This window comes from Solea solea, chromosome 14 (assembly GCF_958295425.1).
Source record: "Solea solea chromosome 14, fSolSol10.1, whole genome shotgun sequence".
Classification (NCBI taxonomy): domain Eukaryota; kingdom Metazoa; phylum Chordata; class Actinopteri; order Pleuronectiformes; family Soleidae; genus Solea; species Solea solea.
The window spans coordinates 19,673,629-19,689,045 of NC_081147.1; the positions used below are offsets into that span (position 1 = coordinate 19,673,629).

The following is a 15,417-nucleotide window of genomic DNA, read 5'->3' on the forward strand; positions in this document are numbered from 1 at the left end:
GCTGGAAGTGGAGGAGTAAACAAATTCAGTTATTGCTCATTAATCAGGACATTGACTCACATCCTCGACCTTATCGATCTACGGGTCACTCACTCAAAATAGCAGTAATATCGTAACAGAAATACAGACCGAGTGTCTTATGTGAAGCCTCAATATTAATGAGGATTAAGTCTTAAATGAGCTTCCACACAATCGGTGATATCTTCCGGGACAGTTGAAAGACAATTATTATACGACACTCATTTAAAGCTATGCGTGCACATGTATTGTACAGATCCGTGTCTTCGGGTCGTGTTTAATGTCTGGAATGACCGGGGCACTTAGTAGTGGCTTCTCTTGAGCTGGAACATGAAAGATGATATATAGCAAAAAGCCATTAGCACCAAACCCCTTTAGAGAAAGCCCATTTGATTCAAGCTATGCGGAGAACAGAGGAAGACGTGGCTAATACACATGTGCTGTAAAATATTAAACGGGCAGAAGATAAAACAAATTCAGCCCTAAAGTAGTAAAAGTCAAACTCTGGAATGAAACGTGGTTGTGTGCCCTTGCATGTTAATTTCAGTACTGAGCAGGCAGCCGCTGCGTGCCAACGTTGAATCAAGTATGAAATGCAAGCAGCGGCTTCTGTCTCGAGGATGTGAGAAAGAATGGGGTAAGAAAAAAACATCGCTGAGGTGAATGCTAAATATAGCAGTGGTCCTTTACGAGCCCCTGAAGCCGGCCTTACGCCAGTCTGGAGCAGTGAACATCTTGGCCCCGCCTGCCTCCTCCTAATTAGCATCTCATCATTTACATAATGAGATGCTGCCACGGCAACGAAGCCCCGACGAGCATAGGAGTCGTCAGTCATGGGGGAGCTTGGATTCCAAACATGCACTCCCGATGAGCTGGAGCCGCAGCACTGTGAACGCTGTCACTCATGCGCTCACACAAACACACACTCTGGTTGGAGGTGTGCATAGTGTTCCTGTTCTATGTGGGTGTGCCGCAGAGAGAGGATCGTGAATATGTGGTGTGAACATTACACAGGGATATTTGTGGTTTGGTGTTTGCATGTCTCCGTGGTCATGAGCTCTTACAACTTTAGGTTTGAGACACACTGGCTCGACAGCCGGCCCGTGGCAAAGAGCGACCACCAACCACGGCATTACCTCAAGTTATATTCACACACAGAACATCAACCTTAGCAGACAATAAACCAACACTTTTTTTTACCAGGAGATCAGTGTATTTTCATTGAAAAATGAAAACCAGTATAACTTTACGTGGAAGAACTGAGTGCCGTCACAGGAAGAGACGTCCGAGGCGAGCTGGGACCATCGTGGAAAAGGGCCATAAATGTCCAAATTGAACGAGCAACTTACTGAAGAAGGTTGAGATATTATGCACACTTGTTACGTGTCCTGGTGTAGAGCTGTGTGCTTGCTTTGTCACTTTTTTGCGTCTCCTCTCGTCTTTTAAGGGGTTATTAGGACAGAAATGTCGGCCATCACCGCCAATCGATGACCGACATTTCAGCTGTAAAGCTGTTGGCTGGACTTCTGTCGATACCAACAACAGTAAACCAGGACACAGCATGTGGGCGGCATGTCCTGGGTTTAAAGTGTGCCACAGTTTAAACTTATTCAGTTTAAAATGTTTTTATTTTATTTTATGTGGTTTATGTGGTCATAGGTAGATCTCAATATTTTTTTTTTGGGGAGGGGATTAACAGCAAAAAAGAGCAACTCATGAAACAATTTAAAGACCGGCCCCTGCAAGATGCAGAGAGGCAAGAGGTCATGTGATCATGTAGTGTTCGAGTGACACTGAATTAAGTGGAGTTTTTGTGCATCTTTCATCTGTTAAGTAATTAAAATACTCAATTATGTCAATATGACAATCTTTGAAAGAACAATCCCGATATAATCTTAGATGACATACCTTGGCCACCCCTAGTTATGGGTGATATAGCAAACATGTGATGACAGCCTAGAAGAAACCTGAGACATGTTGCTTAAAAATGGAGATGAAAAAACTGTGCTCAACATAGTGAAAAACAAGAATGCAAGGAACTGCACATAGAAGTGTCAGCATTCATTTAGGCACAAACTGTAGCATTAAAACTCATAAAACACATCTCCATCTTTGCACGGGCTGCAGATCAACAAACCTTCAGTCCACTTTTAGTTTGTGTGATTCTGATTCAAATTTGCCGTGTGATTCAGCTTCCGATCTCACAAACTTTTCTTTTTGTTTCGTCAGATGTCATCTGAGATTTATTGTCGTGAGCGACCACATCATTTTCAGGCTAATTTCAAGAGACAAGTCTCTGCCTACACTGCAGCACAGAGGGAGGAAGAGAAAGACGTGAGGAGGGAAGCAAAGGACCACAGAGAGAGAGAGAGAGAGATGGCAGTCAGTGATCTGACTAACAATAATCTATAACCGCAGAAGTGGCCACCATAAAGGAGATGAATAGTGCTGTAGGCGACATGAAAAGGTTACGCGCAATAATGACTAAAAGCTTCAGCTTTCCTTAAAGGTTACAGTGGAACATTTATGACATTGCTTCAGTTCCTCCGCCTTCTGTTGTTCCTTCTGTAATACATTCAATATTAAGTGCAGGCTTTTCATTTCTCATTACAGTTTGAGCGTTTCCAACTCTTCGGCAAGTTTCATTTCACAGGAGCAGTCAAGTTTCAGAGCACCAGCTCTAAATAAAGTACTGTTAAAAATCTGTGTCGTGGTGAGAGGAAGCCACTGCTGTGTGTGTGTGCGTGTGCCATGACCCTGTTTGGCGTACTGTGCAGTCATGTGGTCAGTTCTCGTCTTACACAATAGAAGCTTTCTTTATGGCTCCTTTTTTTTTAATCTTGGTTACACTATTCATAGCACAAAGACATTTGTATCACGGTAACCTTTCGAACATGCTGTATGTGACCGCGACGGAAGAATACTGCAACCCTCCACCAGCGGAGTAGAATTGTCTGTCTGTGTTCATGTGTTTTTGGGCTGGTTTGCCAGCGTTATCTCAGGATCTCTGTATTTGGCTTCACTCTGTAGATCAGACCGGAAAAGCATCTTGCTTTTGTTCATAGTCCTGATTCCCCCCCCCCCCCCCCCCCTTTTTTTGCTGTATTTGTGTATTGAGATAGGTCTTCTGTGTGCTAACCCTTGCATACATTAATATAACACATTTTGTGCAGTGTATGTATCATTTTGCTGCTTCCCACTTAATAAATTGGATCATTTTTATACAAATACAATCGGAAATTTATTTTCAGGCACGAGTTTATCCCCACAAAAAAAGCTGAGCCATTGTATAAATAGCGAGCCTGAACCTTCCACCAGCTGGAATGTTTGTGCATCTTCTCTTTCTTCACTTTTTCTCTTCACTGACCAGGAAGAACAGAGGAGGAGGAGGAGGAGGAGGAGGAGGGACTCAGCACTGTCTCTGCTCTATAACACATGCAAGTGTCTACAGATGTTCACGTTTCCCTAAATTATTCGTGTGCCCCGGAATAATTTAGGAAACGTGAACATCTGTAGACACTTTCATCGACTCGCACATCGTCACACAATTAGAGTAAAGTGGTTGTCGTTGTGGCAAAACACAGTGAAAACACGCACACTGTTGTAAATAGGCTAATTCAAAAAGGTCCTTTTATAGTTTAAACGTCTATACGGGTGCGTGCCTTTTTAAAGATGCCACCTAGTGACCCACTTCCCATTCTAAATTGTGAGAAGAGCACATCTGTGGATACTATAACTCTATGATGACTATTTTTTAACTGCTGTTTCTTTGAATAAGTGAACAGCCATTCCCAGTTTAGATATTATAAGATCTTATACATGCTTTTTAAAACATGTACATTTAGATCTGATGTGACAGGCTGAAAACAATTTGGCAAAAGTAGTTGGTGGCCCAAAAGGAATCTGTTCATCTGACCCAGTTTCTGGGAATAATAACTGTTTCAGACAATATCAATCATCTAAACATTATTATGGATACATTTACAGACTGTGTTCGTGGGTATTTTGGTGCTATACATGAACAGACTGTGTTGTTAACGCCGTGTGGAGGCAGTCCTCACACTTGCGTTAAAAATCGGCCATCGCACCTGTTAAACAATTGTATTGCTCTCAGCTGTGAGATATGGGGGAAGCGAAGGAGATTATTTTTGTCTGTGGAGTCGTTGAGTTTCATTTATGGCCTATTTTCTTCGCTTTCTTGTTTTTATCTCTGGAGTGAAAACAAAAATATAAATAACAAATCAGTCAGTGAATATGGCTGTAATACATTAGCAAAGTGGGTGATTTGCAAAGTGGAAAATATGAACACAAAAACGGTGTAAAATGTTTCCCTTGTAAAATATACCCAGTTTTATTTTTCCTTCATTCATGAATTGTGAGGATTGTCCAGTAGGACACACAGAGGAAGGACTAACACTGGGGATTCAGGGACAACTGAAGCGAGAGTGCGAGAGTGCAAGAGAGAGAGCGCGGGAGGGAGAGAGTATGTGTTTGTGTGGGTGGGTACTGCAAAGCTCTGGGACAGATGGCCGTTCAGTCTCTCTTCGCGAGTTGGTCAACTGGTCTCGTCTTTGGCTCTGGGTCTCCATCCTGTCTTGGCTGTAGCATCACAGCAGTACCCACCCACAACACACACACACACACACACACACACACATGCACAAACAAACACAAACACACACACACACGGAAGTATCTTGAGTTCCCTTTCCCTGCAGGGTAACCAAGCTGCCTGCTCTGTGATAAACACTAACCCTGCTGCTGCTGCTGCTGCTGCTGATGCTGCTGAGTGACCTGACCTGTGCTGGAATCCCAACATATAGCAGGTTTTCATTTTTAAAAGTAAAGTATGGACTTAAATGCAATTTTTAAAAGTAAATTATGGACTTAAATGCAATACTGCTTAGTGATGAAACGGTAGAATAAAAAAAGCTGCTGGACGTCCGTCGTTATCCGTTGTGTCGTGTTCAGTTTCGTTGTTGTCGCACTGTGCGTATCTCGCTGTCCTTGTAATGACCGTTTACTTCCTTCTCTTATGACACTATCTATGCTGTATGTAGGTGGTGTAGAGTTAAAGAGCATGTTTATGAAGCTTCATAAAGTTTGTTGGACTCACCTCACTGTGCTGCGTGTAAGAGGAAGTCCCAGGAACTGTTCCTCATTGTGTAATTAGCCTTCACCTTAATAATCGAGCACTCATTACAGGCAGATTGCGAGCTCAAATTGAATTAAAGACTCCTGTTCATTAAACTCTGGTGATTTATACAACGCACCGCGCAGAGACAGTGGACTAATGAAAACAGCTCGATGTGGATTTCTGCCGCGCTCACTCTCACTGAAACTCTCGCTGGAGTTTTCACTGTAAAACTGAAAACTCCAGCAGAGCGGCTTTGCCGTACACTTGCATGTGCATGCAGTTGTAAATGGGAGCGTGTGTGAGATGTCGTTACTGCAATTTAAACATTTTGCCTCACTTATCGTGTTGTTGACACCACGTTCAGGAGAATACCAACAATACAGCAGAAGCTTGAGTGAACCTCTGCCACAACAACGGTGGCCTCACCTTCAATTGCGAAATCCAAATCTAACCGAGACATAATTACCGAGCTGGTTTCTCACCCGCTTTCTTCCAAACCTATTTTGAGCTGAACTTATTAAAGCTATGCTGCCACTAATTAAGTTGTTTGTCTTCTCATAGCGGTCTCCGCCTCCCCACTGCTGCTCACTAATGAGTGGTTGTGTCACAGCACCCCGCTTGATGACTAAAGGGGGGGATGAAAGCACAAAAAATGGAAGAAAAATGACCCGATAATGGCAGATATTCTGCCAGGCGGCGCTGAGGCTGTTGCACGTGTGCCTGCATCACGCCAGCTGAAGCTTGTTAAACGGGCAGTTGTGTGGGTGCGTTGAAAGTTCAGCACACGCATCTTTCAATTAAACAGCGCCGAGGTTTTGTCTTATTCATTACATTTGCGCAAAGAGAAGTGGGAGAGTAAATAGCCCTTTCTCGAAATGATGTTTGGACTATTAAACACTCAAGCGACAAGTCAGTCGTTTTGCTTTTTCAAGAACAGTGACTGTGGCCAATTCATACGCATAAAACCTCTCATGGGCGTCTTGAAACTAACTAACTTTATTTGTCCTTAAACAGTTGACTCTGACATCAAATTGACTGAATTGGAGATGACAACATCTACAGATTTTGAAGGTACAGAACATTTCACGTGTACACAGAGGAGCCCTTGCTTTAAGTGAAAGTGTGAAAGAGTTTGAAGAGAGTTTGGATGAATAAAACCTTCAAAGGTCTGGCAGAACCTATAATTATTCTACTAGGTCAATTCTTAGGGGTTCTTGGGAGTGAGGCTGTAACATAAAATCTCAGCTTTTATTTTGAAGGATCAGGATTTGGACCAGTGTCGCAGACTTTGTAATATCAAACCCTCAGAGCCACGGTGATCTAGCATAAATCTAATGGCTTGCCCATCTGTTGTGACTGTGCTGGACTCTCGCATGTCACCTAATACACAACATGGAAGGGGAGCAGTCGGGTCATTTTAGTTTATTATGAAGACCTTACTAGAAACAAAGTGTGAGCGTGTCTACATTATATCTGATTAGGGGAACTCTGCAATCTCCCTTGTTTGCACACGTTTTGTGTTGTGGTGATGAATATTTGCATGGAGGATATGCAAGCATGTGTTGTTATGTGAAGATTGTGAATTCATTCGTGGACGAAAGTCACAGCTTGCGGTAACGCGCAGAATAATCCACATATGGTCACTCTGCCTCTCGTGTGGTGGCACAGCATAATCGCGATAGGTTTCAGATTATAACATCTAAGTGTCTATTTTTTTTTTATCTGATGTTTTTTTTTTCCATTCAAGTCTTAATTTAGATTTCCTTTCGGTGCTAAAAGTGATCACTAAACCTGAGGCCACTCGACATTTTTAGACACTGAGCTTTAAATAGAACATCAAAGACAGTTGTTCCCCCTTCAAGGCAATATGTGGAATTTTTATCACCCACTCACTAAAGCCAGAGTTTTAAAGGTTCCTTAATGTGACTACTGTTGGTTGGAGGGTCTCTCTCGACCTCTTGCTTCTCCCCTGTCCGTCTCACTGTGTTGGACGCTATAGTGTACGGTGGCCGCTGGCTCAGCTGAATGCTGATGAATGTCTGTCCAGATAACCTGCTATCACTGCCTCTCACCTCATTTTCAACCCTTCGCCCATAAGCTTATATTGCAATGTCTGCCTCGCTGCTGCATGCTAACCCGCTTATTAAAGTTGATTACTAAAACAACAAATTGCTTCCTAAAATAGTCCATTAGCTTACATGTGAACATGATAACGTGTTATATCGGCTTAGTAAGCGAATTGTTTTTATTTATTCACACCGGGGGCTTATCAGGGATATAAAAAGTCACTGCAGGTGATGTTTACTTTTTTTACCCACTATCAAATTTCAATTTTGGCCCCAAGGGAAAATGTTTTGGCATTCAAATAAATGTTTTATTTAACAAGTTTGTCATCGTCATCCCTCAGAAAACTGTCGAGAACGTCTGTCCTCACCATTCCTCACAGCGCTTACTGCATTTTCAATCACTCCAAGCTACTTCTCGAGCAGAGCATTGTTCGTCTGTTTTTAGACAGAGTTTAAAGAATCCCAGCGGTCTCCTTTTTCCTTTCCGTTACTTTCACTCTAATTTACTCTCTCAACGTCGCACTCAGAATAACACTCCCTCTGAATGCCCCCTCTTTATGCCCCAGCGACTCTTAGATTTCATGCTGTCAAATTTTATATTACTCCACCGGCCGACGAGCTTGTAATAACTTGGGCCAGAAGTTTTACAGTGGGCTGTCTCTCCCGTTTGCATCAGGGGCTGTTTGTGCCAGTGCGGGGTGAGCATTAATAACCACAGCGCTCCCATCATGCACGGAGTATGCACGCTGTTAAGATATCAGCTCACAGAATCAAGGACGACTGTGCTAACACTTCACGCTGTGATAATAGAAAAACCACTGGTGATAAAGGTCTTTTATGGAGCACAGTGCAGTAAGGTGAATCAGGATGATTGGCCTTTTGATTAACGCAGCACTGACCCATCCTTTGCCCCAGTGAAGTAGTTTCTCATGTGTCAACGTTTACTACATAAAATATATATATTTCCCATAATTTTGTCCAATTTTCAATTTCAATCAACATACTTTTTTAATACAAATCATACACGTCACTGTTTCTTCAGGAGTTCTAGAGTTTTCCATCTGTCAACTAAGAAGCAACTAAAGTCCAGTCCCGTCTAAATTCCTGAAGGAGAATCAATGTAATGATTGAGCATTAATGCCGACTGTCGCATTATTGTGAGAAATTGAGAATATTGAGAAATATCTTCATTCTTTTCTTTGTTATGTGTCCACCAGTGACACTTGGTCCTGTTAGCAAAGATGAGGTTTATTAGATATTTCTCAACTCAGGGGAAACTGAGGTTGGGAAGCACAGTTTTTCAAAAATACTCCCCCTATTCTAGTAATACAACGCTAAATGCAAATGAAAGTATTCTTTTAAAGATTGAAAGTTGAAGAATCCCCTTAACTACGTTTTTTAATTCTAATTAAAAAAGTAACCTTTGTTATATTGATTTTGAATAAATTATTTTGCAATATATTGTGTTATTGATCGTATCGATCATAAGGAGCAAAGCCTAAACATTTGTGTGAATATGTAACAGAACCTGTTTAAAAATAACACAAGTTCCCAATAAGTGTGTCACTCAAGTGGAGATCTGCCCACACACACACACACACATGTTTTAGCACACATTCACCAGGTAGCCACGCGGTGACGTCTGTTCGCGCGCCCACAACACAACGCCCGCTCATGGGCCGCGGACGCTTGTGGAGCACAAGTGACAGTAGCAACACATGGGTGTAGATCCCATGGTGCACAGGGAGTGCTTGAGGAAATGTAAGCAGCTTAAGCAGTCCACGGTGTTGTCATCTCTTCTCAGCTGAGCTCCCAAAATAACAGGCCCTCTGGGTAAAAACTGGCAGAGCTGAGCAGAGGACAGTCAACAGACAGACCCAGAACAACCCGGCCCAGATTAGACAAGATCAGACCAGCCCAGTTACTCAGTCCCACTTAAGCTCAAACTGGTCAATTAAACCTTGTAAAGCAGAAGTTGTTCGAGGCCGTTCCTGACAGAAAACCTGCATTTACATGATCTGACAAGCCCCACCCTCTCAGCCCAGCACTGCTCAGCCTGTTTTTATGGACGCTTGAACTAAGACCATTGTCTTCAAATCAAAATCACACAGTTAGCCAAAATGTCAAAAGGCTTAAATCGAATTGTTCCCCTTTTGACTGTTCTTTTTTTTTTTTTATCCTTGCAATAAAATCAAATCTCAATTAGTCCACTCTTTTGATGGTGTCGTGTGGTGTTTAAATCAGCGATTATTGATTCATTTAGCCGCAGTTTGAATGCAGAGGGAGATTCCTTACGAAGCCCACACGTATTTTGGGACATCACTACTTCACATGAGCTGACGTGAATGTGCGTTCCTGGCTGCTGAGGTGGTTGTACTGTAGTACAGCTGTGAGCAGGTAAGGTAGGATTAATGTGCCTCCCTCCTACACACACAAACAAATCAACAAGGCTCCACTATGGGGCTAAGCATGTATGAGAAAGGGAGAATTTTTACTTAGACAGCAGACAAAAAGAAGTGTTTAAGTGTCCTCCCTGCCCCCCCCCCCCCCTTTTTCTCCAATCTAAGTCCTAATATAGGCTACGTGTAGAATGGGAACACACAGCGTTATTCGTGTCTATAAATGGAGGGATTTGCCTGAATTGGCACACTCTCTCTGTGTGTCACCAGATTATGTGATGTAGCGCATGTTAGTGTTTGGTGTCGTCATGTACAGTTCTGGACGTATATATATATATATATACGGCATGTGCACGGCATCTCTGCCGCGTCTGAGGCAACACTGCGGGGGAGTGTGAGGACGAGCTAATTTTCACCTGTAAAAACTTCACTGAATTATTCATCAATGAGAGCTAAACTGGATGGAGCCGACTGTGAGCTATTTCTGGAAAGTCACATTTGAATATAAAAAAACACTCCCACATTGCCAAGTTTCGTTTTTTTTTTTTCCTCCGTTGCATAACGACAAAATGACAAATGAAAAACATGGCACGTAGCAGGAGAAGAGGAACATTCAGCTCATGTTTTTTTTTTTAAATATTTAATAAAAGCATGCGTTTATGACTGCAAGTGAACTTTATTTTTAAGAATTCATCACCCAGATAATCTGCATGTCCGTTTTTTATTGAGGCAACACAACTCAACAAATTCATCCCTATGTTCACCATTTCTGTTACATTGAAGTTCACCAGTATGTAGCCGAGGCTGCTGCCAAGAGGATTTTCACAATAAATACCTGACAATACAATACAAAGACATTTCCAACACTCTCAAATCTTGACAGTAACAGACTGTTTCATTCACTTCATTCACTCCTTTTAATGAAGTCACCTGTCGTCAGCTGCTGCTACGTTTTACACAGAATTTGCCTTTAAAAACTACCATGAATAATAATCTTTTAAATGCTCTAAACATCCTCCTCTGTACTACATTAAAATGCCAGGACCCTTAAATATGAAACTGCACACCCACTGCTCCTACAAATATTTCCAAAGCCGGACTACAAAGCAACTTCTGGAAAAAGCTTGAAATTAGGTGTTTATTATTATTCATAATATAAATTGGTTCATTTTTAATCACTACCACTGAATATAAACAAAATAAATCAATGGGATTTTAAAAAGCATCAGTGGCACAGTGGGTAACCCTCTCACTTGCTTGCTCTGGTCGAGGTTAAATTCACAGCTTGGCCAAAACACCGTCTCAGACGCGGTTGGTAATGTTTTTAGATGGAAACCCACTGAGAAATCAAATGCGTGTCCATATGTATCAACAGACCTTTGGCAGCGGACACCCCCACCCTGGTCTCAATGAACACAGGAGCAAGGATGCACTGCAGGGAGACTTAGTCCATACAAACATGGACAGCGAGAAGGGTATTCAGAGCAACACCCTGTATCTTCCATAATTGAGTTATGTCACACTCCTCCATCACATTTCATGGAATATTTTAATTGTCTGACAGACAGACAGACAGACAGACAGACGGGTGGGTTTCATGGCAGCCGGACAGAACGAGTAACACAACACCAACTAGTAAATTCCGCCATTCCTTTAAAGTCACCACACCCAAGGTTGCGGTCGGTTTTGGTATCGCAAGGCCCACATTTATTTGAGGCATTGATTGGTTGCTAAGCTGTCATCATGCTCTTACCCTTGAAGGGAACGGTTCACAGTTTTGCTTCCACATAGTGTCATTACACCCGTTTATGGCGCAGGTCAAAGGGTAGAGCACTGAGTAATGTGGAATGCATGTCTAGGGCGCAGAGCGCGATGATGGATGGAGTGATGTGACGCCGATCGCTTCCGAGTATTCGCCTCGCCCTTTTGGCCATGGGGCCCCCTTCTTTTGAGAGTGACCCCTGAGGCGTCGGGGTGAGACTGGAGGTGGAGAGTTAAAAAATATAAGCAGGTGCTACAAGCACAAAAAAAAAGAAAGAATTAGGTCAACGAGGTTACATAACTTCACTGTGCTATGTTTACTACCAACGAACATTTGGCTCCTCTTTTACTTCAATTGAACAATGTTTTGTGGCAGAATTGTCATATGTCAATATGCCATATAGTCATATCTCTCTCTGTTTCTTCAGTTCAATACGGATCTCTGTGTCTCTCTCCATCTATTTGTGTGTCCTTCGTCGAATGATGCAAATCCTGAACGACACCTCCCATGGCTAGCTAAACTGCAGGCTAGCAACAGCAAAGGTCATCGGAAGCCACTGCCGTCACTTTGTTGAGAGGTTTTGCAAACCGACAACATTAAATGTTGTTCAAGCTTACTCTGCTATATGACACATGGTATAACATTTGATGATATTCTAGTTCCCCTTTACAAACTTAAAGGTGAAAAGAATGCAAGCCATTGTGTAGAAATGCTACCAGACTCGTATTATTATTTTTGTTGTCATAACCCTTTAAGTTATGTTGGGGAAGTTCAGTTAAGGGAATAGCACCAGATCTGAAGTGCTTCATGTGCAGGACTACCGTCCCTCTGGATTGTATGGCTTCAAATGTTAATGGAGTGTTTGTGCTTAGGTCACGTGAAGGACAAAGGCTAATCCAGTCTTTATTAGATTGAAACCTGATGTAGTGCGGAGGAACCAGCAGTTACCAAGTCTGACATGATGTCGAGCAGTTGTGAGCAGGGTTGTGTTATAAAGAAATGAAGGATGTGTGACCCCCCCAGATTGTCCCCACATACCTTTGACATGAGGGTTTCTCTCCAACTCATTCATTTAGTTCAATGTTAAATATCACATACAGAAAACATGAGTGTGGAGTAAAAGAGGAGGGCCGTTAGGGGAATAGAAAATATGCAGCTGCATTGAATTGAATTGAATTGAATGACTTTATTCCTCCCCCAGGGGGGAAACACACATTTACATCAGCTCAGTTAAAGTGACACAGAGGTGCAGAAATGTGCAAGTGTATAATAAGTAAAATGTATATGTATAGGATATATAATGTATATAAGTAACAATAAAATAAAAATGTAAGCATAAGAATGAGAATAGAATAAAATAAATACATATAGTAAATACATTATAGTAAAAAAATTACAAAAAAAATTACACTCTAATATAGAGTAAGTAATAAAAATAGAGATAAATAATGAGAGAGAATGCACAATATCCAAAAATGTACACACACAAAAAAAGGTAATCAAGGACCTTTTTTGGCACCAACAGTTATGGGAACTGTTGGTGCCAAAGGTGCTTGAGCTTGTCCAGTACTACAGAATAAAAATGAACATATCTTTTAACCATTAAACCAACATCAGGACTAGAGCTACTGATCCTCTTTATTACATCTTACAATATATAAAATGCATGAACTCCAGTAGTTTGGTCTGGACAACACTCTAAATCCCCAAATATTACAATATATGAAGTTAGAAACATGATTCAATGATTCTCTTCAATTAAATGTAACTGAAATTGTATAAAATCGAATTGATCAAAGTCGGACAGACACACTTAGACAATGTGGATGGAGGTCGAATTACCACTGCATGCATACGTTCAATCGGACTCAACTTAGGCTTTGGCATTCTGCACATTCTTCTACACAACTACCCCCGGCTTTGAGCCAGAAATAAAAGAAGACGCTGAGGCACAGAAGACGAGGAAGAAGAAGATGACAACACAGCAAACAACACATGGTGAAGTCTAGACCGGTATATTTCTGGACTGAGGAGGAGACCGAGTTTATGCTCTGCCAGCTCAATGACGAGATTATTTTAACGCTCATGGATGGTGGGAGGACTTGGTTGGTGACATGCTAACCAACTCGTTAATTACTAATGCGAACAAGGTGAAATGGGGGCACATCGCCACCTAGTGTAGTGGAGGCAGACACGTGCCTGGACAAGGATAGTAGTCCAATCCATTGGCAGCTAGAACATAATTATTGTATGACTTAATTAAATAAAATTGTTGCAGTTACATTTTTCCTGATGAAAACACAGTGCAGCAGCAGAAAGCCGGAGCCTTTGACACTGATCGACTGCGACGTGATATTGACGTTGATCTGTGTAGTATTCGGGGGGTCGCGACGAGGTCAAACTCTGGCCGCAGTTTAAGACGAGGCACGCTGCTATTGATCATCGCGCACGGTGCGGGTCACTCCAGATGCCGCACTCCTAATACGTTTGTGCACTGTAACATCACGGAGCAACCAACGGTTATTGGGTTTATTCTTAGAATCTCTTCATCTCAGCTGAATGGGCCATCTGGCTCCGTCACAATACAAACCGCACTTACACGGAGAAGTGAACGCTGTATCAAGAGGCCGTCTCTCAATGCCATTTTCTACTGGTGAAGCACAGTGGAAATGTGCTTTCAGCGTGCTGCTGAAACTAAAGGGCAGCGCAGCCAGCACAGATATATTATAGCAGTGCAATCAGTGCAAAGTGGAGTGCATTGACAGGGCAGATATGATCATTATCATTATTATTATTATTATCATTATTATTATTATTATTATGATCATTATTATCTGTGCATTTTAACAAGCAGTGATTCAGTATTTCCAGTCAGGTCTATTTCTATGTTGTATACTTTCATATATACACAACACAACATGATTCAAAGCCAGTCTGTCTTGCTGCAAACATGCATACATGCCCATCAACTATTGAACACGCTATAGTGTAGTTGACAATGACTGCTATGGCGGGAGAGCTATGACAACATTTCTTAAACTTAGCCATCTCTCGATACACGGCATTTCTAATGTCTCTGATTGCTTGTAAGGCGTCTTCCATTATGCCTAAATGTAAGTAACACTCTGTGCTACTCTACATCTCTCTCTGCTGGTTTTGAATGAGTGGCTGTGTTTTATAATTTACACACATAACTCCGCTCCTCATTAAACTTATATCAAATGTGCTCATAGTCCACATCCCCTCGGGAAAAACTGCCTCGTTTCATACATTTCGTTTTGTCACATTGCAGTGTTTAGTGTTTCGGTTCCCCCTTTAAAGTCGTAGGTGTTGTCATGGTAATGATCATGTGCAATAGTGTGAAGCAGTTCAGTGTTTGGCGACCTTGGCGTCTGCTCGTCGGAAGGTGGCTCTTCAAACACGCGCACAAACACAAACATCCAAGCAGCTGCGAGGCCACTAATGAGGGAAGAAAACAATAATGGCTCTGTGCAGATGGGTAATGGATTCAGCTCAGCTCACGATTCCGACATTAAATGAATGAGTGAAATTGTGAAATCGATGACGTCGTTGGAAATAAATGAAAATAAGCAGGGGGCTGAATCAGAGACGAAGCATTTTGGACCGGCTCTCTCTCCAGACTCTCCGCAGGCCTCGCATGTGAAGACTGTTCTGGAATACCATTTTCACACGGGGATCATCAACAACTGGTGCTTTCCTTCACGTCACACTATTGAAACATGATATCAATAATACAGTGGCTTCTGGCTTCCATCTCGTACCAGGTGTTGAGGATCAATTTCATGTTTTTTTTGCTGGTACAAAATAAAACGACATTCATGAAGTTTCGTGTATATCTTAAAATCTTCTACCGCGGTTGGGACTGGGGTTTTCAAAAGTGGTGCACTTGATTCGCTTGATAGTCTCAACTGAACCGGAGAATCTTGGGCCGTGTCTGTTTACAAACCCCTGAGTTTCAGAGTAAAGGCTGATGCCACTGAAGACGTCTTTAAAGAAGGCTTTGAGGACTTGATT

General features: G+C 42.0%; 2 protein-coding genes across 5 annotated transcripts in view; one reads left to right on the forward strand and one right to left on the reverse strand.

Annotated features, from left to right (window-relative positions):
* f9a (coagulation factor IXa) overlaps positions 1-15,417 on the reverse strand; it is a 103,108-nt gene that overhangs the window by 23,912 nt on the left and 63,779 nt on the right. The gene's annotated exons all lie outside the window — the stretch shown is intronic.
* fgf13a (fibroblast growth factor 13a) overlaps positions 1-15,417 on the forward strand; it is a 75,172-nt gene that overhangs the window by 10,419 nt on the left and 49,336 nt on the right. For 2 of the 4 annotated variants that reach the window (XM_058649248.1, XM_058649247.1), the window contains exon 3: positions 6,170-6,226. The exons of the other annotated variants lie outside the window; for them this stretch is intronic. In XM_058649248.1, the coding sequence (XP_058505231.1) occupies positions 6,170-6,226 (57 nt within the window). The remainder of the gene's footprint in view (positions 1-6,169; positions 6,227-15,417) is intronic. 4 annotated transcript variants of the gene reach the window in all.